General features: G+C 34.2%; 1 protein-coding gene across 3 annotated transcripts in view; it reads left to right on the top strand.

The window, feature by feature from the left end:
- The window catches only part of RhoGAP100F (Rho GTPase activating protein at 100F), a 331,548-nt gene that overhangs the window by 164,018 nt on the left and 140,069 nt on the right, over window positions 1–27,461 (top strand). Inside the window, exon 2 of one of the 3 annotated variants that reach the window (XM_067083323.1) lies at window positions 7,881–7,892. The exons of the other annotated variants lie outside the window; for them this stretch is intronic. Coding sequence (XP_066939424.1) covers window positions 7,881–7,892 — 12 coding nt within the window. The remainder of the gene's footprint in view (window positions 1–7,880; window positions 7,893–27,461) is intronic. 3 annotated transcript variants of the gene reach the window in all.

Below are 27,461 nucleotides of genomic sequence, written 5' to 3'. Positions count from 1 at the left end.
TATAATTACACACACACACACACACACACACACACACACACACACACACACACACACACACACACACACACACACACACACATACATTTGTGACTATGTGTCACAAATTTACTAGAAGGAAGCACTAGTGAGGCGTCGTCTTACTAAACCTAGCCGTGAATCATCTTAGTCTAGGATGGTGTCTGTACTACTCTAGAGAGAGAGAGAGAGAGAGAGAGAGAGAGAGAGAGAGAGAGAGAGAGAGAGAGAGATTTCTCCTTATAGCTGTCGTAACTTATTAGTCATGATGTATATGAATTTCTCACACTTCCCTGCCTGAATGAAAAAGCTTTTCATAAATCTCTCTCTCTCTCTCTCTCTCTCTCTCTCTCTCTCTCTCTCTCTCTCTCTCTCTCTCTCTCTTTCATAACCGCATTTTATTTCGCTGGATCTTTGAAATCGGACAAAGTGAGCACTGGGCCATTATAAGATCGTTTTCTATGGTGACGTCCGTTTTCTACGATACCGAACTTCAGCGTTGCCCAAAATGACATTAAGAATTTTTTACTTTTTTACTTTTACTTGTTTTGTGTTCGATTATTGACCTTTTATTCTTTATGCTTATGAATGTTAGGACATTTTTGATAGTAGTTAAAATAAAACTGGTTATTATATGGCAAAGTATCTGCAGTTCACTCATCTTAAGGGTCTGTTGAAATTTTATATATATATATATATATATATATATATATATATATATATATATATATATATATGTATGTATGTATATATATACATATTATATGTGTGGTGAGGTCATTTTAATTGAAGCTTTATACACAAAGTATATTTGCAATTCAAAATGAAAATAACTATTGTAACCAGTATCTTTGTCATTCAAAATCCAGATAAGACGCAAGACATTATAATCCATTTCACTGGATCTCTTTCCTTCCTTTTGCACCCGAGCAAAAGTGGACAAGTCAGTCCCAAAACATCAATATACCGCAGCCTTAAGCATGTTGGCAAATGCCTGGACAGTCAGTCACGCCTGCCTGTTCGGATAAGGTATTTACCTACGTACCTACCTACCGCAGTCACTGGAAATACGTCAACCAAGAACTGGACACTATCACGCTGCTATTTAACCAGCGACAGCTATCAGGAGCTGATGACGGGAGAGTGCTTCCACGGCAAATGGAGGAATTCTGCTTCCAAAATTCTACCAATGAAGGGAAGAATGATTTTACTCCTAGAATTCTACCAACGGAGGGTGACGGGAATTCTGGGAATTCTACTCCTACAGTTTTACTAATGAGGAGGGACAGAGGAATTCTACTTCCAAAAACTTTCACCATCGAAGAAGGACAGAGGAATTTTACTCCCGGAATTCTATCAACGAAGATTAAAAAGAATTCTCCTCCCAGAATTGTACCAGTGAGGAGGGACAGGAATTCTACTCCTTAAATTCTACCATTCCACTCCCAGAATTCTACCAGCAAAGATGGAAAGAGGAATTCTACTCTCAAAATTCTACCAACAAAGAGAGACAGGAATTCTACTCCTAGAATTCTACCATTCTACTCCCAGATCTCTACCAACGAAGAGACAGCAATTCTATTCCTAGAATTCTGCCAACGAAGATAGACATCGTTGAAGTCCACCCTCCCCCCAAAATGACGTCAGTGGAAAGAAGAAACTGACGTCAGTTGTGAAGCTGACAGCGAATAAGATTAAAAAAGACATTTCAACTGACAATAATATCTTGAGGGTATTTTTTTTTCAAATACAATGCCACCTGTTCTAGAGAGTTGGTAACCTGGCCCCTTGGGGCAATCATAATTAGCCTTTTGAATATTTGTAATACTTTTTTTAATTTCTAGAGTAATATTTCTATGAGATGCTTAGAAATGAAAGGATGTTTTTGAAGAGTAATTTGACTTATGACTTATTCTGGTGTGTACAATTTTCAGAATTATTGGAATTTTAAATAAGGATAGAAAATTCTTACATGGTAGTTCGTACAGTAATAGCTTTACTTATATATATATATATATATATATATATATATATATATATATATATATATATATATATATATATATATATATATATATATATATGTATATATATATATATATATATATATATATATATATATATATATATATATATATATATATAAAATGTGTGTATACATGTTTTTAAATTAACATGTTTATTTCACACATGGTATTTTAATATCTTCAGACATTAAAGCACAGCAAACCCATTAATATCAAATTAACCCCACCTTCGGAATAACTCACGCCCAAATGGATGATGCATGGGTCACAGTGACCTTATCCATTATTCCAAAGACGAGGTCAATTTGATATTCATGAGTTATTTGGGGTTTAATATTCTAAATCATAAAAGATGTCACGTTCAAAATTGGCAAATTATGGTGCGTAAATAGCACCGTTTGACAAATCAGTTCTTTTCTCTGTTGATGATGCTTATGGGTTATGTTACTGCCACCCGTGTGTTTACTCCACAAGGCAGAGGTTCGAACCCTGGGTGGGGTAGATGCATTTATGATATATAATACACTTTTGTTAGAGAGTTTGGCAGGATGAAGTTAATTTGTTGTTAGTGAGTTATTTGGTGTTTAATCTTTCTCTCTCTCTCTCTCTCTCTCTCTCTCTCTCTCTCTCTCTCTCTCTCTCTCTCTCTATATATTATATATATATATATATATATATATATATATATATATATATATCATTTATATGTATGTATATTAAATATATATGTATGTATTATGTATGTATAAATATCTCTCCTCTCTCTATACATATAATACTCTTTTGTTAGAGTTTAGCTCTCTCTCTCTCTCTCTCTCTCTCTCTCTCTCTCTCTCTCTCTCTCTCTCTCTCTCTCTCTCTCTCTCTATATCTATATATATATATATATATATATATATATATATATATATATATATATATATATATAATTTATATGTATGTATATATATATATATACATACATATATATGTATGTATTATTTATGTATAAATATCCTCTCACTCTCTCATATATACTGTATATACACGTATATATACAGATATGTGTAATGTATATCTGTATCTATGTATACCACGCTGTACTCGTAGTATATTCCCATACAAACCAACCCCTTTTGTAAAAGTCAGGTTGTAAGAGGACAGAAGGAAACGCGGAATAACAACGGGAGTTCGGTTTAATCATTACTGCCCCCTCCCCTCCCCCCCCACCCCGACATGTCGGTCGATATCATTTCCCCTTCCCATTTGTTCCCCCTTACTCCTCCCCTCCCCCTCTCTCTCTCTCTCTCCTTCTTCCCCTCCCAAAATCTTCCCCCAATGAAGTCCCACACATGGCTTTTCTTTTCATTTTTTTTTATGTATGGGAGGTTTTGTCCCTTGAATGTACCTAAAAGGTAGATAGATAGATAGATAGATAGATAAATAGATAGACCGATAGATAAATAGATAGATAGACAGATAGATAGATAGATAAATATATAGATAGATAGATAGATAAACAGATAGACAGATATGAGGCTAAATAGATAGACAGCAAAATAGAAAGATAGATCGATCGATAGATAATAATTAAGGAAATGGAAAACGAAAATCACAGTTTTAACAATAACAGGTAAAAGCTTTAGTTAATAAAACGGAATGAAGGCGGGCAGGGGAACTGACAGATAGATAGAGAGATAGGTACACATTCATAATCCTCCCCTCTACGTCTATTATCTTTTTATTCCCTAGATTATTCATAGCTAGATAAAAGACAACTTAAGAACATAAGTTGCACAATGTACTTCCGGCTACGGATGTTTCGTAGTGCGTGAATGGGGTTTCTGTGTATACTTAATATGTGAGCGGTGTTCTATGTACACACTGTTACTTGTTATAAGTGAATAGTCTTTGTAAATGCACACAGTAATGTAAAGTGCAAGTTTACTAATTATGTAAATTTTATGCGTAATATTTGAAATTAATGAACGCACATACATACGCATAAAATGGCACAGAGAGTGCTTTTCTGTGCACGCTAAAATGTATGTACAGTGCAAGAATACAAAGATTAATTCTGTACATCCGAATATGTTGACGTTTAATGTGGGAGTAACTCTTTAACGCACTTACATAAGTGGACACAATGAACAATTCATGTATAATGTAAGTGAACTTTTCATCTATGTACACAAGCACATACAACGAGAGAGCTAGCTTTCTACGTACACGCGCAAGTACCCATACATTCATAGAAACACACCTCTAAATTCAAAACCTGACACCTGGAATACTGGCAGCAAAGAGCAACCACCCCCAACTCTGGACCCAATCATGTGTTTTCCCCGAAAACTGTGGCAAAGCTAACTTTGTACTCAGTGCAAGCAAATATACATTTATTGAAGAATGCGTGAAAACCCACGATAGTTCTTGTAATATGTGTGAATGAACATTTTATACAAACGTAAAACTACGTTTATACGCTCAGAAATTCAATATATATGTCTGAGTCACCGAGGGAGCGATATTGCCGTCTGTATGGTCAATCAATTTTCAGTGTCTCGGTAGGAAGTTGGTCCCAAAGCACCGACGAATTTCAGATGTTTCCGGTCGTAGTTACTGATGGCAAGTGACGGTCACTAGAGGCCGTTTTGACTGGCAAATGCCCCGTGAGGGTATTGGTATTTTATTGTTGTGGGGGAGAGGGGGATACCCTCTGGTAGAATAATAATAATAGTAATAATAATAATAATGATAATAATAATGTTTCTATTCCGTAAGTGTATACTTGAAGTTTCGCACTATTTGGCAATCGTCTCTGATCTGAAGAATGATTTTATTTTGATTGCCTCTTTAAATAAAAAACAACTTTATTTTGTTTGCCTGTTTTAATAAATAACAACAAAAATAAATTGATTTTATTTTCTTTTCCAGTTTAAAAAATAACAATAAAATGATTTTTTACGGTTGCGTGTTTTAATAAATAACAACAATAATAAGTTGATTTTGTTATGATTGCCAATTTTAACAAAAAAAAAAAAAAATTAAACGAATGAGAACCTCAATAACATGATACCAACACAAAGAACGTATCATCTTCATTATCACCATTCTCTCTCTCTCTCTCTCTCTCTTCTCTCTCTGACTTTTATAAAATCCCTTGTATGAACTTTGCAATGCGGGGTGCAGGGTGGGCGGGGAGCGCATTACTCTACTGTTTAGCCAGCAAAGAATTTAAACTCTCTCCCTAATTGCTAAATATGAGGGAACTTAAGCCGTAACCACTTGTTTTCCGATGAGCAAAACCTCGGTTTTTATCCTGACAAAGGGTCATACCTATATACATTATATATATATATATATTTTATATAATATATATATTTATATATATATATATATATATATATATATATATATTATATATATATATATATATACATATATATATGAATATATACAGTATACTGTTGTATATATACAGTGTATATATGAATATATGTAAATGTATATATATATATATATATATATATATATATATATATATATATATATATATATATATATATATATATATATACTGTATATATATATCTATATCTATATCTATCTATCTATCTATCTATATCTATCTATCTATATATATATATATATATATATATATATATATATATATATATATATATATATATATATATATACTATATATTACTAACAGGACCTCATTCAAACTGGATGGTATCTAGTGGAGTAATTATTCAGAGTTACAAGCTTTCTAGGACACACAGTCCTCATTATCAAGTATCCGTACAATGACTGGACGCACAGTCCAACTGCATTTATATCTGTGTGCTGGGTACTTTAATACTATAATTGCCTTTCTCCTCCTGGGTGACCCCCACCCCCTCGTGACCTTGGTCCTTCTCTGCCCGCTTTTCATCCAGGTATTCGTTTCCCGTGCGTCCTCTTGCGTTTTTCTTTTGTTTCCTTGTTACTGTGGAGTGTGCACTTCTTCTTGATATGCTGTCTTCAAAGCCATTCCGGTGTTCCCTGCCATGGGGTTATTAGCGCATGTTATGAAGGCGTTCTCTACAACCAGTCTGGCCGTTTTGTTGGCGTTCCCGTACAGAAAACTCATATTTTCCCAGTCTGTTCTATGGAAACATTGGGTAGTGAAGAAAATAATTGCAGTCCCGGACAACAACTCTATTACACCCATCAGCAGGAAGTTAGATAATTTCAAATTGATAGGCAGCTACAAAAACACCATCAGGAATAAAATAGTTAGAAACAAAAAGTCGGTAGAGGTGGGGGAGAGATAAGGGGGTGGGTATACTGTATATGGCAGCGTGTCTAGACTGTGAAGATTACTATGGTGAAACTGGCAAATCCTGCAAAGAGCAAAGCAAACAACACATGCAGAACGCAAGACATTATAATCAGACGTCGGCAGTTACCAAACATTGTTGGGAAAATGGCAGGGAACGCCGGAAAGGCTTTGAAGACAGCATATCAAGAAGAAGTGCACACTCCACAGTAGCAAGGAAACAAAAGAAAAACGCAACAGGGCTCACGGGAAACGAACACCTAGATGAAATTGTGGGCAGAGAAAGGCCAAGGTCACGAGGAAGTGGGGGTCACACAGGAGGAGGAAGGAAATTATAGGATTAAAGTACCCAGTACACAGATATAAATACAGCTGGACTATGCGTCCAGTCATTGTACGGATACTTGATAATGAGAACTGTTTGTCCTAGAAAGCTTGTAACTTTTTCCGAATAAATACTCCAATAGATACCATCCAGTTTGAATGAGGTCCTGTTAGTAATTCTACTAATGCATAGAACAATTGTGTATGTGATAAAGTTAATATATATATATATATATATATATATATATATATATATATATATATATATATATATATATATATATATATATATATGTATAGTATATATGATAAATTTATATATATTTATATATATATATATATATATATATATATATATATATATATATATATATATATATATATATATATATATATGTGTGTGTGTGTGTGTGTGTGTGTTTTGAGTCTATTTATGTATGTGCGTTTGTATATATGATGTATATATGTACGCAAATGTAAACACGCAAACAGCAAATTGACACAAACATTCACACACACAAATATATAAATAAAGTATATTTACAATAATAAAGAGAGAGAGAGAGAGAGAGAGAGAGAGAGAGAGAGAGAGAGAGAGAGACTCTTACCTCAGTAAGATCATTTAATAGGATATTTCTGAGATATATCAGCCTTACTGCCATCTGGGCTTTCGAAAATATCCAACTTAAGAAGCCTGAAATACCAACCACCTGTCCATGAGAGTCGAAAGCCTGGGCAGATTTACTTGAGGCATCCCTATCGTTATCACCTTCTATTACCGTTTTCTATGATCATTTTCTCTCTTGTTTTGCAGACTTGTTCTTTACGTATAATTTTACCTTGTTGATTTAATTTCTGTAGATTTAACGATATGACGTAAATCCAGTAATCCTTTTTTATGGATTATTTTTGAAGAGTACTGTCATCCAGCCTTATTTTTATGGTATTCTTGAGGGAAGAACAGTATGAGAAGTTATGCAATGGAAACTGTAGATTTTATCATAATGTTGGAGGAAAACCCCCCCCTCTCTCTCTCTCTCTCTCTCTCTCTCTGTCTAGCATCACTTGAATAGCCGTGAAAGTGAATATTTAAATGGATCCATAAAAAAATTACAAAAAACCTGATTTTATCTGAGCTTACGAAAATGTTTTTGTGAATGTGCTTTGGAAAAATAAATTTCTAATATAATTTTCTTTCTTTCTTTCAGGTATGTTGGGAAGTAAGGATCATCTTCTTTCTGTTCTAGATTTAAGGAATATAATTAGTAAGTACTGCATGACTTGAGTGATATATATATGTATATATATTTATATATATATATATATATATATATATATATATATAATATATATATATATAATATATACTATATAATATATATACATATAAATATGTATATATATATATATATATATATATATATATATATATATATATATATATATATATATATATATATATATATATATATATATATATATATCTTTTCCATACTCCTTGAAATGTCTTCAATTTTGACAGTATAATCCAACCAGTATTAGAAGTTAAAACAACTTGTCTCTTTGAAAACAGTAGCTTTGTTTTTTGCCTGCCAAAAAAATTGAAGGTATTTAGAAAGAAATGCAGTTTTGGTTTGAAATTTAAAAAATACATAATACTGTAAGTGGTTTAAGAGGTAATAGATATTTCTTTTGATATAAGTGTTTACTAAAATGTCTCGGTGAGAATAATTCAGTTTCATTTGCGTTTTATTTAGGACGTCTCTTTAGGCAAGGCCCTTTGAATCGTTTTCATTAATGTTTATGTTTCCTTACAGAATTTAAGTTAGAAAAGTGTATCTAGTTTTGATTTAGAATTATTGCATTTGATATAACCTTTTTAGATACATGTATAGGAAACGTTCAATTTATCTTCATTTTCATATATTTCTCAAGAAACTTTTGAAGAACAAGATAGGCAATTTCAATTTCTGATCGCGTTAAAATATAAAGAAAGATTTAATCCTCAATGAATCGTACTTATTTCATTCTGACATCTTCGACGAACATTCCCGGGGAGGAACGAATCGTCCCAAATTCCCAATTAGCAAAATCGCGAAGAAGAATTCCTACTCTCTCGAAGGTGATATTTCCGAGTGGAAGATGTCCCGTCTATTTCTGTCTTTTTTTTTTTTTGCATTTCCTCATTTCACCTGGCGGCTCTGTCTCGCGTAAAAGGCAAATTCCACCTGTAAAATGACACACATTTTACCTGTCTCGCGTAAAATGACGCGTTCGACGCCTGTCGAACGGCGCAATTAAGCCGGCAGCACTTGGCACGGGAAGAGGGGTTGAGGGGGGGGGTTGGTGCGTTGAGGAGAGCGGACCCACCTTGTTGTTAATGACGGGATATCCTGTTTATTGGGAGCGTTCGCTGTCGAGGTTTATTACAATGACGCGTATCCCCTGTTTATTGGGACCGTTCGCTTCCGAAGTTTATTGCGATGGAGCTCTTCTCTCGGTTCGACCTGAACCTGAGGAGGGGGAGGAGGAGGATGGGGGTCTAGTCCTTAGACGTATAAAGTGACTTGGAGGAGGAGGAGGAGGAGGAGGAGGGGATTTAGTCCTTAGACGTATAAAGTGACTTGGAGAAGCATTAGATTATTAGTAGCGGTGCAGTAATGGTGACGAGGGGAGGACTGTTGTATTGGCATAAGGGTGATTGTTAACTAACAGGAAATAGGAACTGTAGTAGTAGTAGTAGTAGTAGTAGTAGTAGTAGTAGTAGTAGTAGTATTTATTAAAAAGTGTTGGTTATGTCACCTTCCAAAGTCAGTGGAAATTTGTTTTCATCTTTTAACAGTATATAAAGTATATAAAATGGTATAGAAGAGAGGTTAAATGAAAATGTCATATTTTTTTATACAGAGTCATTTCGTTGTCATTTTTCATGGGATGTTTTTAATTAATATTTCTCTTTTCATTTTGCATTCTATACAGAATAAATACCGTTTTAATTGCTATAGAAACTTTCAAGGTTTTTTATAATATCTCACAGTTTATGCCCGAAAAATCTTATATAATTTTTACTTGTAATTTTTCATAAAACTTCCAAACGGAAATATAACTTTAATTTAACTCCTGTTACATTACATTAGAAACTTGCAAGGCTTTTTTTGCAATTTCTCACCTATAATGCCAAAAAACCTTAATTTTTATAAGTTTTTCATAAACGTTCTACTCGGAAACGTAAAGAACTTTTGATGTCGTTCTAACTATTATCTATCAGTAACAGTTATAGCAGTTTTATTCATTATCTCGACTCCTCTCTCGATCAAACCTATTTACTCGCGAATAAGGAGGTTACCTACAGACTCTAAATAGAACCGTAATCTAATGCTGTTCGTTTTAGAGCCATATCGGAGTATGTGCTTTAGCTTGTTACGTTTTGATATGTAGTTTCTATTGCGTCATTTTATCTTCGTTATATATATATATATATATATATATATATATATATATATATATATATATATATATATATATATATATATATATATATATATATATATATATATATATATATATATATATATATATATTATGTATAATATATACATATACAGATGAATAATAATAACAATAATAATAATAAATGAATATACAGAAACTAGTATTTGAAAGTGTAAGAAATACGTGCACTGCCTTGTGAAAAACTTTACATGAAATCTCGCTCTCTCTCTCTAATATATATATTCAGTATATATATATATATATATATATATATATATATATATATATATATATATATATATATATATATATATGAAGAAGAGAGAGAGAGAGAGAGAGAGAGAGAGAGAGAGAGAGAGAGAGAGAGAGAGAGAATTCATGTAAAGTTTTTCACAGGGCAGTGCACATACTTTCTTACACTTTCAAATAGTAGTTTATGTATATTCATTTATTATTATTATTATTATTATTATTATTATCATTATTATTATTATTATTATTATTATTAGCGGAAGGCTTAAGACAATTACTTCTCCCCTCAATAACTGCAAGAGCATTGCAAATCATTCATTCTTTCGCTGCAAGAGCATTCAAGTGACAAGTTACGTCGACTAAAATTGCATGCAAGCCCGACTGTCGTTCCATTTATAAAAAAAAATCGACGATCGCTGAATAAACCGTAACTGTCGAGCGAAAACACGACAGGACAGACAGACAAACACTCGGCTCTTCTTCATGACGGTTGAGCACAAGCGCACCAGCTAAGACCTCTATTTTCGGAGAAGGAAAACGGAAATTAAAATCGATGAGAATGATGACGCACGGATTACTTGAAACCGGGTGCGCTGCCACCGTAGACTTTCACAGGCGAACTTCGGCCTTCCCAACCCCGGCGGTTGGGATGGTGTTATTATTATTATTATTATTATTATTATTATTATTATTATTATTATTATTATTATTATTATTATTATTATTATTATTATTATTATTATTATTATTATTATTATTATTATTATTATTGCTGTTGTTGTTGTTGTAGGCTAAGAAACGTGTTTATTACTTTGTATATTTCTTTGTCTTCCTTTCTTGAGCATTGGTCTGTCAGTCCTTCTCGCGGTGAGATAAAATTTAAGGTGATCAACAAAATATATCTGAATTCGATATGTATACATATATAAAAACAGAATGTTTAGTGCTGTTACCGACAGACATATAATGTAAACACAAATATTTGTATATATATATACGTATATACAATTTGTGATGTATTTTATATGAATGTGCACTTTTATTGAACATTCTCTCATTATATATATAGATAAGTAGCTTCTAAAGAAGTATTTTGACTAATATGCACTAGGAAGAGAACGCATGGATAAAAGTCTTTGTTATCACAGACGCAATGGTGATTCAGAATGTGTACGTTAACCTAATGATTAAAACCGAGTTAATTTATCTGCGATCTATAACATATTTTTCAAAGCCAAATTAAGTCATCTAGGCAATCTAATACACTTTTCTAGCCCAGGCCCGAGGTAAACAAGAAAAGGGAAAAGGAAAGTAACAGAACGAAGCTTCATCACGAAGGAAATGACAAATCTGCCTCTTCAAGGTAGAGAGGTTATAAGATTGAGGAAAGAAGTCGAAGGTGGAGGAAGATTTATGAAAAAATAAGGTAATGTGAAGTCGTAGAGTTTATGAAAAAGTCACAGGTGGGGTCACTAAGTCAGCAGAAGGTTCGAAGGTATAGGAGCTCAAGAAGAAGAGATGAAAACAGAATGAATTAGATTGATAAACTAGATGCTTATTGAAAGGAAGAAGGAATTATACGTAAGGTAGTTACAGGACAGAAAAGAAGATTGGTTAAAGTTATTTTACAGTATTGATAGGGTGATCAAGAAGATAATGAGAGAGAAAAAGGTGAATAATTAAAATACAGAGTTAAATCTTAGCTAGTACCTCATGGAGAACGAGATCTTTTACCGGAAGAAAATTAGTGAAGAAAGAATTGCTCATAAACATACATTTAACCCCTGAGACGCCAGCAGCCATTACCTTTCTCACCCAGGTCTCACTTGGGTATATTTATTCACTAGGCACTGACCTGTCCCTTGCCTCAGCTGGTCATTGGTGACCTTTAAAATTTTGTGAGAAAAAAATCATAGATACGAAGATTTTGAAAATATAAATAAGATTATTCAAAGGAATTCTTTGATGATTAACTTTCATTCATAACAATCTTTTGCAATGCAGCCGAGCAATATTGATAGTCCTACAATAAATATTTATTTAATAATGTTAAGATTATTTTACATGAAGAACCATTGTCTAATGGATGTTAGGGATTTTTGGATAAATTTAATTTTGATTTTTGAAAAATATAATTGAAAATGAGCGTTAAGAATTCCATAAATTCTGATTTCTTAAACCTAATGCACATAAACTGAAAACTCAGTTGGGAAAAATGTTGAAAACGACGAGGTACTCCCGATTCCGCAATGCGTCCCCATATTCATTAGAGGTTTTTCAGGTCCTTCGTTAGTTGAACCATACAGAAGGATAGTAGGATGGAAGGATTCCCAGCCTTCAGCATATAATTTCCCCACTGAAAGGATGGAGGAGAAGAAACAAGAACAGTCCATTACTAAGGCAACTCTTTGTCCTTCCCCCCTCATGTCTCTCCCCTTCCCCCCCCCAAGTCTCCACCTTCCCTCTCTTCCCCCTCCTCCAACTTTTCTCACTTCCCCATTTCTGACACAGACATTACAAAAGATATGTGTTAACTCTCCTTCTCCCCTCCCCCACAACCAGTTCTCTACAATAGATGTGGGTGTTGAGACAATGTAGGGAAGAAGAAGAAGAAGAAGAAGAAGAAGAAGAAGAAGAAGAAGAAGAAGAAGAAGAAGAAGAAGAAGAAGAAAGAAGAAGAAGAGACAAGAGAGACAAAAAAAGGAGAGCCGTTGCAAATAATATGAAGGAGAAAAAAGTTTATTGGGAAAAGGGAAATCATTTTTAAAAAAGAAATGGAAGCAGAAGCGGAGGAAGGAGAAGCGATAAGAGACAGAAAAATGGAGGAAGGATAACGAGAGACAGAAAAAATGAAGGAAGAAGGAATAAAAGACATAAAAGAGAAGGAAGAAGGAATAAAAGACAGAAAAAACAAGGAAGAACGAATAATACAGTAAAAAAACTATGAAGACCTTTGAAGAAGTAAGAGAACTGAAAGTAGAGGAATAAAAGGAACAGAATAAATAAAAAAAGAGAGAACGAGAATAACAAAAGAAAACATAAAATCCATTTTGGAGAAAAATAAGAAAGCAAACACGTCTCAGAAAGAGGAAGATGAGAATGTGGAAGACTAAAGGGAGGAGAATTACCAGAACAAGAAGAAAGTTTCGTTTGTCATTAGAAAAAGCAATTAGGATAAATAATATCAACGTAGTTGAAATAATGCAAAAATGCTTTACATATTTATTTATTTTTTTAGGTTTATCATTTAGCAATTAATTAGTTTTTTATAGGTTATTAATCATATCTCTTCTGTATAATTTCTGTATTCTTTACTCCTTTATTTTCAACTGACTCATTTATAATAATAATAATAATAATAATAATAATAATAATAATAATAATAATAATAATAATAATAATAATAATAATAATAATATAATACCCTTCGTAGTAGCCATGATTCCCATGACAAAAAAGTACTGCAGAAAATGGATGCTGGGTACCACCTCAAGAAAGGAGGCAACAGAATTAACATCTGATGTTCATGGGCGACATCAAGCTGTATGGTAAGAGCATCAAGGAAATAGATACCCTAACCCAGACTGTAAGGATTGTGTCTGGGGATATCAGGATGGAGTTTGGAATAGAAAAATGCCCCTTGGTCAACATACAAAAAGGCAAAGTAACAAGGACTGAAGGGATAAAGCTAACAGACGGGAATAGCATCAAACACATAGACGAGACAGGATACAAATACCTGGGAATAATAGAAGGAGGGGATATGAAACACCAAGAGGTGAAGGACACGATCAGGAAAGAATATATGCAAAGACTTAAGGCGATACTCAAGTCAAAACTCAACGCCGGAAACATGACGAAAGCCACAAACACGTGGGCAGTACCAGTAATCAGACACAGCGCAGGAGTAGTGGAGTGGACGAAGGCTGAACTCCGCAGCATAGACCAGGAAACTAGGAAACATGACAATACACAAAGCACTACACCCAAGAACAAATACAAACAGACTATACATAACACGAAGGGAAGTGGGGAGAGGGCTACTAAGCATAGAGGACTGCGTCAACATCGAGAGCAGAGCACTGGGGCAATATCTGAAAACCAGTGAAGGCGAGTGGCTAAGGAGTGTATGGGAAGAAGAACTGATAAAAGTAGACGAAGACCCAGAAATATCCAGAGACAGGAGAATGAAAAGCAGAACAGAGGAATGGCACAACAAACCAATGCACGGACAGTACATGAGACAGATAAAAGAACTGGCCAGCGATGAAACATGGCAATGGCTACAGAGGGGAGAACTCAAGAAGGAAACAGAAGGAATGCTAACAGCGGCACAAGATCAGGCCCTAAGAACCAGATATGTTCAAAGAACAATAGACGGAAATAACATTTCACCCATATGCAGGAAGTGCAATATGAAAGACGAGGCAGTAAACCACATAGCAAGCGAATGTGAACACCAACCTGAGGGAGTGATAGAAAACGATCAGGCAAAGATCCTCTGGGATTATGGTATCAGAACAGATAGGGTGATACGTGCCAATAGACCAGACGTGACGTTGAATGACAAAATCAAGAAGAAAATATCATTCGTTGATGTGGCAATACCATGGGACGGCAGAGTAGATGAGAAAGAAAGAGAAAAAATTGAAAAGTATCAAGACCTGAAAATCGAAATAAGAAGGATATGGGATATGCCAGTGGAAATTGTACCCATAATCATAGGAACACTAGGCAAGATCCCTGAAAAGGAATCTGGAAAAACTAGATGCCGAAGTACCTCTAGGACTCATGCAGAAGAGTGCACTACTAGAAACACCGCACACAGTGAGAAAAGTGATGGACTCCTAAGGAGGCAGGATGCAACCCGAAACCCCACACTGTAAAAACCACCCAGTCAAATAGGATGACTGCGATGGACCAAAATAATAATAATAATAATAATAATAATAATAATAATAATAATAATAATAATAATAATAATAATAATAATAATTAATTCAGTAGATCATCCTTGATTTACGAAGTATTAACTGAATTTTGTATGATTTCTGTTTTGTTTTTAATTTAGGGGCCGGTGGGGCTGGCAACCAAGTTATCCAACTCAGTAGATAAAAGAAATGATATGGCTTGGAATACCACTATTGGCTATGTGAAATGATGAACAGTTAATTACGCAGATAGATTAAAACATAAACAATGGCAACAATAGTTAATAAACTTCACGATTGGCTTAATACAAGTTGAAATGTTCAAAGAAAACCAGTAGAATTAGATTATAGTCAGTTATATATATATATAATTGTATATATGTATGTATATAATTATAATTATATATTTTATATATACATATACATATATACCTATATTTACTGTATAGTTATATATTTATATTTTATATATATATTATATAGATATATATCTATATATATTATATACATAAACATATATACCTATATGTATTGTATATTTATATATGTTATATATGTAGATATCTATGTATGTGTGTATATAAACATATACTATATATATATTATGTATATTATATTATATATATATATATATATATATATATATATATATATATATATATATATATATATATATATATATATATATATATATATATATATATATATATATATAAAGTCTTTTAATTGCATTCCCAGTTAAATTGCTTGCTTTTTTTTTTTCTTTCTTAAGCTCAACATCCGTCCGAATTATGTCAAAATGTATTAAATGGCATCTCTTCCGCTTTAACCGTGTCCGAAACCGGGTAAAAATCTGAATTTACAAAATTAATGTTAAGTGACTCACCATTTATGAGGAAATTGCCCCAGGCTGTGAGTTGACATACTATTAGAAGTCTGAAGGAGGGTGAAATTATATTAAACTCATTAAACTCTAGTTTGGAGTTATTTAATAAAAAGATTCTAAAGGCTATTGTATTTTCGTTTTAATAAACGATGCACGTCGCTTTTAAACTAATAAATACCTTAATCTTGATGGCGAATTCCTAAGTCTGTCACAAATTCTACTGTACGTATCAGATTTTGATAGGAATACTCGACCCACAGTCGAGTTTGCCGATCAAAATTGTGAAGGTCGATGGGAAGTAGATTTCCAAGGCTATGTACTCTATAACCCGAGAGAGAGAGAGAGAGAGAGAGAGAGAGAGAGAGAGAGAGAGAGAGAGAGAGAGAGAGAGAGAGAGAGAGAGAGAGAGATTTCTTACTCATTCATATTTCTCACAAATCGATGCGGAGCTTCAGATGTTAGTAGAAGACGGGACGAGAAAGCCAAAAAGAGCTACTGAAGAGTTAATAGTTATGGTTCGATCCCCTTTCGCTAGATAGAGTCAAGTCGGGGGAAAGTAGGGAATTATGGGAATAGAGTGTGAATAGCAATGTTGTCAGAAATGAAAGAAAGTGGGTATTGACGTGATAGGCCCCGTAGCGGGGTAGTGCTGTCAGTGCACCTTCTGCGGTGCAGTGTAGTCATTACTTAAGGTTCTTTGCAGCGTCCCTTCTTTCCCCTAACTGCAACCCTATTCTTCCTTTTACTATACCTCCGTTCATATTCTCTTTCTTCCAGCTTACTTTCCACACTCTCCTAACAAGTGATTCATAGTGCAATTGCCAGGTTTTCCTCCTGTTACACCTTTCAAAACTTCTTACTGTCAATTTCCGTTTCAGCGCTGAATGACCTTAAAGGTCCCAGCGCTTAGCCTTTGGCCTAAAGGCTATATTCATATTCATATTGATTAACTTGACAGAGGTATGATAATGTAGAAACTCCCCTCATGAAATAAGAAATAACTTAAGAAAGTATTAACGTTTAATAGATGAAGTGAATATTAAAACAGTGGAAGAACATTTGGTAAGAGCAGAAATAAAGGAAATAAGATCAAAATGGAGAAATGTGCAAGAGCAGGACTTAGGAATTAAAGGACAAACAAAAACAAACATAATCTATAGTTGATTATCAGATAAAGAGGAGAAAATGGATAAAAACATTAAACCTGCGTATTTTTATCCCGTGGCAGGAACAATCAGAAAATTTACGAAGCGGAACAAAGAAAAATCACGATTAAAAGGAGGAATAATTTATAGATTGAAACGGTGCATAGATAATGAGAGCGAAGAGGTAAAATTACAAAAAAAAAAAAAAAAAAATTAACAAAATCATAGTTGGCTGAAGAAAACATTGATAGTAGGAACTGCCAGTGAAAACAAATAGCAATCTATCGGAGTTCCGAGAAAGGAATCGAGACCTGCCGTTAGACATTTCAAGGAATAGGCCACACACACACACACACACACACACACACACACACACACACACACACACACACACACACAGATTGACAGATTGAGAGAGAGAGAGAGAGAGAGAGAGAGAGAGAGAGAGAGAGAGAGAGAGAGAGAGAGAGGATCCACACTCAAAGTTACTATACAGAAACGCATAATCATACGAGCATACAAATAGATGGGAGAGTCTATTAAGCTGGAGAGAGAGAGGGAGAGAATGTACACACTCGAAATTATCATTTGGAACACAGTCATACAAATATACAAACAAACAGATAGAAGAGTTTACTAAACTGTAGCTTGCATAAGCGCAGACTTAACTGTACTGTGATTACACACGTACACATTCTCTCTCTCTCTCTCTCTCTCTCTCTCTCTCTCTCTCTCTCTCTCTCTCTCTCTTTTACACACACACACACAGTCATGTAGCCAGAGTTGCCCAATCTGGGACATACACCACTCACAGCAGCATACTAGACTGGACATACACACACACACACACACACCACCCATAGACTTAACCTACTAGGGCATACACACACACACATACAAACGACTAGACTGGGACACTTGGAAAAAGAGAGAGAGAGAGAGAGAGAGAAAGAGAGAAACAGAGAGAAAGAAAGAGAGAGAGAGAGGTTGCGACCCCTGGCAACTATGCTGACAGCCCCTCCCACTCTCTCGCGATCTTGAGCAACACTACAGCGGCAACTGCCGTCAGCGACGCCGCTCCCTAGACTCATTCTACTTCCTCTTCTTCTTCTTGCACAGTCTCGGCGTTACTCTAGGTCCCTAGTTGTGTATATTACCCTTAAACCCTGAACAGCCCATTTATAGAAAAACATATAAGTTTCTCGGAGTTTATATGGGTGGAAATTTCATTCAAACGACCCTGCTTAACCTGGACTGCTCATTTTATTCTGTGCGTTGACCCAGTGTGCAGTTTCGAAATAAAAATCTTACAATTGTGAAAATAAAATAAGTGGTTTCATATTGGATGACGAAAGTGATTCCCGAAGGAAAATGAAAGGAATCGTAGTGTAGACATAGTGATATTTTAAAAATTTTACCTCGACAGGAATATCAGGAATATGAGACGCGAATCTCGGAATGGGATTATTCCTAGCGTTGTGTTCGTTTGTTCAAAACCAGACAGTGATTTTATTTGTTTTGTTTTTCAATATTATTTTGTTTTGTTTTGTGAACAGCTGTGAACGTTCCTGAGAAAGAACAAATGTTGTTATATTGGTATGTTATGTACACTTATTAATGTTATCATTGACAGCAATTCTGAAACTATAAGTCGCTTTGAATTGTGTTGATAAACAAGTATTTATTTATTATATAAAGCTCTTAATCATTTATGTAGTTTTAAGAATGTAATATATATATATATATATATATATATATATATATATATATATATATATATATATATATATATATATATATATATATATATATATATATATATATATATATATTATATATATATATTTCGTAACATAATTACTATAACAGTTTTTTAAATTCCCTTAAGCAGTTACCTGTCCACTCGACATTTTGACATTCAAATTAGAATGCTCTTTTTGACGTTAGTAACAGAATCTTACATTTTCAATTTTCTGTTTTTAGTTATCCAAAACAAATTAGAAATATTGAAAATATATCCATTTTCATATTTTAACGGGAGGGGATGTTGGAGAACGTGATGGCTGTTGGATAGGGCATGTGATGGCGAGGGTGGGAGGTATTGAAGTGGAAGGAAATTACTGGAGAGGGTAATTGGCGTAGGAAAAGGCAGTTGGTGTTGGAGGAAGACTTAGTGTATCGGTGGAGAAGCTAGATGTTGAAGATGGTGGAGAAAAATGTTGAGAAAAATGGAGTATGTTGTAGGAAGAGGTTGATGGTGTTGGAGAGAGAAAGGGTAAAGTGTGTTGGTGAAATTGGGAGATGTTGGAGGAAAGTGTTGGGGAAAATGGAGTGTGTTGGAGAGAGAGTGAAGAGGTAAGGCAGAAAGGAAGAGACATATCCCAGCTATCAGGGTCAAGATCGCGCCATGGGGTCAAATGTCAAGGGTCAGCAGTGAGAGAGTCCTCTCTCTCTCTCTCTCTCTCTCTCTCTCTCTCTCTCTCTCTCTCTTCGTCAAGAATCACATTCGAGTTGCGTTTTGTTTGACTCAAATCGACATATCGATTATTCCTATTGAACTTTTACAGGTCATTTTCTGTTATGAAAGAACAGGTCATTCATTAGGTCAAGAGGAATATTCAACTTTTATTTGACCTATTGCTCTTTTTATTAATCCATTGCTCAACCCACCTGTCTGGTTGCCAATGCAAGCAACAGAAGCTGAGATTTTTTTTTGGGGGGGGGACCATGCACACAGGTCTTCATGCTATACCCAACCCCCCTCTCTCTCTCTTCCTCTCCTCTCTAACCCCTCCTCGTCACCTCTCTCTCCCTCTGTCTCTCTCTGGAGTCACTGACCCCTCTGTGCGAAAGATATAGGTGGGTTTCAAGCACGGTCCGATTGCACGTTATTTTTGACTGTTCCTCCCACCTCTACCTGTGCACTTCTGGACGCTTTCTGGGAGCGAAAATGTTGCTATAAAATCCCAGTCAGTGCAGAAATGAAGGGGGTTAAAATCTAATTATTAATATTGATAAACTTTTATAATTGTATGCACACACATACATAGATTATATATATATATATATATATATATATATATATATATATATATATATATATATATTAATATAGTATGCATATGTATATATATTTGTATATATATATATATATATATATATATATATATATATATATATATATATATATATATATATATAATATAGTATCTATGTTTGGCATTTGTCTATATATTTTAACATATATATTATCATATATATATAAATATATAGATTTCTGAGCATTTGTCTGTGGTTTTAACATAATTTAATGTATATTAAAATCATTATGACATTAAAAAATGTGTCAAAATTTAATGTAATGAAAATCATATACATTAAAAATGGTCACCATAGAGAATTCTCTCTCTCTCTCTCTCTCTCTCTCTCTCTCTCTCTCTCTCTCTCTCTCTCTCTCTCTCTCTCTCTTTTCCTCGAAATCGCCTCCTCTCTTCTCCACCCATCTGTTGCTGCAGCCTCTCTCTCTCTCTCTCTCTCTCTCTCTCTCTCTCTCTCTCTCTCTCTCTCTCTCTCTCTCTCTCTCTCTCTCTCTCTCGTAATTCGGAGGGGTTATAGTATTCAGCAGTTTTCACTGTCTTGTGGGTCAGCATTTCTCATCTGGTAAGACCGTGCGTGTTTATATAGTCTTTAAAAAGTGACAGTAAGAAGGTTTCTTTTTAAGAGGTATGTTAACCGAAATCGATTATATAAATGCATATACATACACACACATATGTATATATATGTATATATACAGTATATATATGTGTGTGTTTGATTTTAAATCAAGAAAAGGATTTTGTTCATATATATATATATATATATATATATATATATATATATATATATATATATATATATATATACTATATATATAAATATATATAATATATATACTATATATATATATATATATATATATATATACATATATATATATATATATACATATATACATATAGTGTACATATATGTATGTCTCTGTTTTTATATCTAGAGAGGATTAATTAATCTTTTAATAATTCATATTTGCGTTGGCAAATATACTCTCCATTGCATTTATAAAATATATTCCCTTAACAATAAATTTCCCAACACAACTCTCATTCCAAACTCATTGTAACTTATCTGTACAGGAACCTCTTTTCGCAAAAGCATTACCCAAGTCATAATACCCTCAAAAAATCCAGTTCGTTACCCCAAAAATCCACTCAAACACCCACGATTTGTACCACTGAAAAAAATTCAGAAATTTATAAAAAAAAAAAAGACTGCAATATCTTGCGTGAATGAGTCGTGCGTCTGGCATTCCATGAGAAGCTCCTAGAGGCTATGACGTCACTTGGACTCCTGTCTGGTATTGGGGTTTCGCTGCCGTACGAGTTATCAATGGCAGTAAATGTCGAGCGTTAATGTCATGAATAACATAATTTAGAGTTTTTTTCTCGTGGTTTTTTACGGTATTCTCGTGATCAGGTGGGCGAGACGGGGAACTCGAAAGGTTATTAATTAGCCAGGCGTCCAGACTTAGAGAAAAACTGGAGACTTACAAAAGAATGCTCGAGATTTTGTTGTTTATCCGTAAGATGCCCTTGTTTAAACTTCAAGAATAATGTTACCAGCTATTGAAGTCATTAATAAACTGTGTTAAGAACTAAAAATTTATTCATGTATAGATAAACGAGAGGTGAATAATTAAACGGATATTGTAACGGTAAATCTGCTACACAAAGAGAAAGGCAGGCTCTAGCATTAGGAAACAGTATTTATCTTCTGATTACTAAGTATGAAACTTTCTAGGCGTGATTTCAGCGCACATAGTTTATAAGCTAAACAATATTAAAACCGTCATACATCTCGGTAGTAAAGGCTATCATAAAGTTGACGTCAATACTTTAGAAAATTGAATTCCATCATTTAGTTTTCAGTAAAGTTGTTCAGTAAAGTCAGTATGGTCTAATTTCTTGAAGCTTTCAACATTTTCTTTGTTTATTGAATCTTTCTGGAAAAAATTCAAAAGAAATAAGTTTGCAGGTGACCATAATCAGATTTATCCTCAGGACATATTCCTAGTGTATAGATCTTTGGTTCCGATTAAATGATAAATATGCAGATTCAAATCTTTAGACATTTCTCATAGTTTCAAAGATTAAAAAACTTCATATTTTACACGAAAAAATTCTCCTTAAACTGTAAGAATTTAGTGATATCTTACTGTTTCTGTCTCTACTCTTGATAAGATAAAAAACATGAAATTGAATTTTCAAGAAACTAACGTGAAAGTATCAACACTTAAGTAATCTTTCTTCAGACTCATTATCTCGCTTCGGAGACCTGAAAATATTTCTAATCCACTGGTATCGTGTTCTGTCAAGTCCAGGACATTCATGAATGTGGGTTAGATATATTGGGATGTCCTTATCTTTTTAGATAGTAACTCCATTCTTTAAGTGGTAAGTTTCAATACTGTACGTGAAAGGACAGCAATTTTGCCTTAGATGTTTAGTATTATATATGTATATAGGCATGTATGTATGTATGTGTATTATATATATGTGTGTGTGTATTGTGTATTTATTTGAGCGTGCGTGCGTATGTATGTGTATGTATTATCAGACAGCTTCCCGACAACTTCATAAATCCATAAGCCTGTTGACCCGATGCAGTCGACTCGTGGAGAGATACTGAAATTGTATGGGTCATATCCGCAGAGTTTATCGACCTGCTTTCCATAAATTTCTAAAACGGGGCTCCCGATAGTTTGGGAAATATTGGCTTCAAGGAAATCATTGTAAATTGATGATCGTCTGAGATAATCAGTTATTCATTTCCAGGTTATAATGATTAATGTGGGATCCGAATTAGGGTCTAGTGAGGCAACTGGTGTGCGTGTGTGTGTGTGTGTGTGTGAGAGAGAGAGAGAGAGAGAGAGATAGAGAGAGAGATGGGGAGAGAGAGATAGAGAGAGAACCAGCTTTTCCCCTGACAATACTTATTAGTATACGATATGTTTGAGAGAGAGAGAGAGAGAGAGAGAGAGAGAGAGAGAGAGAGAGAGAGAGAGAGAGAGAGAGAGAGAGAGAGCACCTTTTCCCTTAAGCATACTTATTAGTATGCTATTTGTTTAAAATAAAGATTACAGATATCGAGGATTGGGAAAGATGTTGAGAGAGAGAGAGAGAGAGAGAGAGAGAGAGAGAGAGAGAGAGAGAGAGAGAGAGAGAGAGAGAGAGATTTTATCCTTTCTTTTATATAGGGGTCAACGACCTTTATACACTGAGTCAATGCTTTTGTAAACAGACGCTTTTAGAAAGAAATAAATCAAAGTTTTTGCTTAGTAGAATCAAAGAACTAATTCTTCTTACATATCTGTTAACCTAGGAATTGAATCATTGCTGAAACCTGGGGTGAAACAACTGAAGTGAGTACCAACCGTGATTGTTAGGGTTTTCCTTTAATAATAAATTAGAATCGGATAGTTAAGTCTTTCTGAATGGTACCGAAAAAGTAATACACTTATACATGCATATATGTATATGTAATATATATATATATATACAGTATATATATATATATATATATATATATATATATATATATATATATATATATATATATATATATATATATATATATATATATATAATATTTATTTGGAGAGAGAGAGAGAGAGAGAGAGAGAGAGAGAGAGAGAGAGAGAGAGAGAGAGAGAGAGAGAGAGAGAATAATAAGCAGCAGTACAAGACATCTCATGAGACAATATATTAATTAGGAAAGATAATTTTCTTCATGCTGTGAAATTATGGATTTCAACTTTTTTCGTGTTGTACTTGAGAGAGAGAGAGAGAGAGAGAGAGAGAGAGAGAGAGAGAGAGAGAACGGCTGAGTGCCTACGACCTCAGAAAGATAATTCGCAATCTCATCACTTCGCCATGTTTAGTTCTCTATTCCTCCTCCTCCTCCTCCTCCTCCTCCTCCTCCTCCTCCTCCTCTTCTTCTTCTTCTTCTTCTTCTTCTTCTTCTTCTTCTTCTTCTTCTTCTTCTTCTTCTTCTTCTTCTTCTTCTTCTTCTTCTTCTTCGCCCCCGCGATGGCCTCTCGATTCTTAAGGGTGATTTATAGCTCCATATATCACGATTTCCGCTCTCATTGACTTTCTGAATGGCCCTAGTTTAAATGCTGGGACTGTCTATAAATCTCTTTGGGAAAGGCGAAAGTGATAGACTGCATTTTTGGGGGTTCCTTCTGGAAGTCGTTAAAAAATTGGCCCGGGGTCGGCGAATTAGCCGAAGTCGGCGCTAGATTTTGAGGTTTAATTGTATTTAATGACGTAGTTTATGTTTTGCAAGAGCTGGTTCAGTACAAACGCTGTTGATTACGGTAATTGTCAATGGCTTACCATAGGCTATTTGTTCAGAGTCATTTATCATAATATTTAAGCTAAAATTTGGATATTTGCTTAAACAAAGACTAAATATTTCATATGACCCACCTGTTGTAAGATTGCCATTACAACAGCATCTAACAAATACAGAAGAAAGACGAGTTCTGTACGTGGTACGTAATTATGCAGAAAAATAGTTGTTAAATTATTTTATATTTTCCCCATTTGAATGAATCATTTCCGTAGAAAGAAATAACAAATTATCTGTGTACAGAGGAACATAAGATGGTCGAAGATATCAATAATAATAATAATAATAATAATAATAATAATAATAATAATAATAATAATAATAATAATAATAATAATAATAGTTTTCTTTAAATAAATAAGAATATTTTTACCACTCCCCATCTCCCCACCCCCATCCTTCCCCCTCTTCATCCTTTCTAGAAGTTAAATTTATGACATCACCATCGTCGTCAGCAGTCGTTACATCTATTATTATTATAATAATTGTTTCGTTATTATTATTATTATTATTATTATTATTATTATTATTATTATTATTATTATTATTATTATTATTATTATTTATGGATAAAAGTTCCCCTTATGCAGCTGAAGAAAAACTATGGGAGAATGATGCCACATTTACTCATTATTATCATTATCATTATTATTATCATCATCATTAATATTATTACAACCAAAAACAGTTCTATGGGAAACACACACTCACCCACAAAAACCACATGCATTCTGATCCTCTTAAGGATTCCTTCTCGCCTTTCTTTCCCAAATTCAAGAGGATATCTACAAGCATTTATGTGGGAGTAAGCCCACTTGCATATTTATGCAGGGCTTAGCGCCTACATACGGGCGGGTGTTTACTCAACACTCGAGATAAACACGATTATGTGGAAAACACTCGCTGGGTTTTCATTTGAAGAGAGAGAGAGAGAGAGAGAGAGAGAGAGAGAGAGAGAGAGAGAGAGAGAAACAATAGCATTGTGTCCATTGAGGTGTTCATTTTTTTGGTGTAGGTGTTTGTGGCTTTGTCTGTGTTTGTGTGTGTGTATGTTTGTGTGTTTCTTATTGTTCACCGGATTTATACCTAGAGTCTTAACATATGTAAGAGAAACCCGTGTTTATATACATACAAAAACACACGCACACGTATATATTATATATAAATATATGTACACACACACACACACACACACACACACACACACACATATATATATATATATATATATATATATATATATATATATATATATATATATATATATATATATATATATGTGTGTGTGTGTGTGTGTATGACTATATATATGCTGAATATACTAGCTACAATAAAAAAAAAACACTTAATAAACACACATGCACATACATACACACCCTTATCTATCATGATTCTTCATGCATAATCTACGCCAAGCACACAGCACAGTGCTCACACGTGCATGCGTGTGCATGCGTGTATGTGCATGCGTGCATGCCCACATGCACTCCAGCTTACAACAAGAGCCACCCACTTAACTTTCGCCACCAAGACCGGATGAGAGAGAGAATGCCAGTCTTTTGTTTCATGGAACGAATACTTTACTCCATTGATGTAAATATGCCCACGGGTTCTATTCTCCCATTACTGAAGAAGTTTCGTTCGATGTGGTTCCACAAACAAGCTGTTCTTCATGATTCCCTGTTGCGATCGATTCGGCTTTACTCTCTCTCTCTCTCTCTCTCTCTCTCTCTCTCTCTCTCTCTCTCTCTCTCTCTCTCTCTCTCTCTTCTCTTGTAAGATATTACTCTCTCTTTGTATAATTCTGTTTATTGTTATGGAAATCGTGAATTAGGCTTCTCTCTCTCTCTCTCTCTCTCTCTCTCTCTCTCTCTCTCTCTCTCTCTCTCTCTCTCTCTCTCTCTTTTTAGAGTTATTAATCTTTCTCTATATATCTGTTTATTGGTATGGAAATCGTGGATTGGACTATCTCTCTCTCTCTCTCTCTCTCTCTCTCTCTCTCTCTCTCTCTCTCTCTCTCTCTCTCTCTCTCTCTCTCTCTCTCCCTTGTAAGAGTTATTACTTGTTTTCTGTGTATTTCTGTTATTATAGAAATCCTGGGTTATTCTGTTTGCGATCGAAGTCCGTTTTATTATAATAGATTTTTACAGAAACTTGTTAATATTTTAGGTACAAAATTGCTGCAAAAGTATTAAAACTAAAGCAATTTTAGACACTAATTACAAGAACCACCTATTAAACTGTCCCTTATGAAGACAGTGTATAATAGTTACGTGACAGACAACTTTCTGCAGACACGGGATAATAATTCAGGAAAAATATCAACCAAGGGAAATACTCGTAACCTAGAGATAGGCCCTCACCTATATCACCACTTAAGGGAAATGATATATAGAGATATACCTTTTAGACCCATATCACTACTCAAAGGAAGTAATATAGAAATAGACCTTTAGTCCTATACCACCACTCAAAGGAAATAATATAGAGATAGACCTTTTAGGCCTATATCACCACTCAAAGGAATTAATATAGAGATAGACCTTTTAGCCCTGTATCACCATTCAAGGGAAATGACATGGACTCTTTGTACCTTTATCACCACTCAAGGGAAATGACATAGAAATAGAC

The sequence above is a fragment of the Macrobrachium rosenbergii genome, chromosome 40 (genome assembly GCF_040412425.1).
Source record: "Macrobrachium rosenbergii isolate ZJJX-2024 chromosome 40, ASM4041242v1, whole genome shotgun sequence".
Classification (NCBI taxonomy): Eukaryota; Metazoa; Arthropoda; class Malacostraca; order Decapoda; family Palaemonidae; genus Macrobrachium; species Macrobrachium rosenbergii.
The sequence above is the reverse complement of the archived record's forward strand: the minus strand, read 5'-3'. Positions and strand labels throughout refer to the sequence as shown.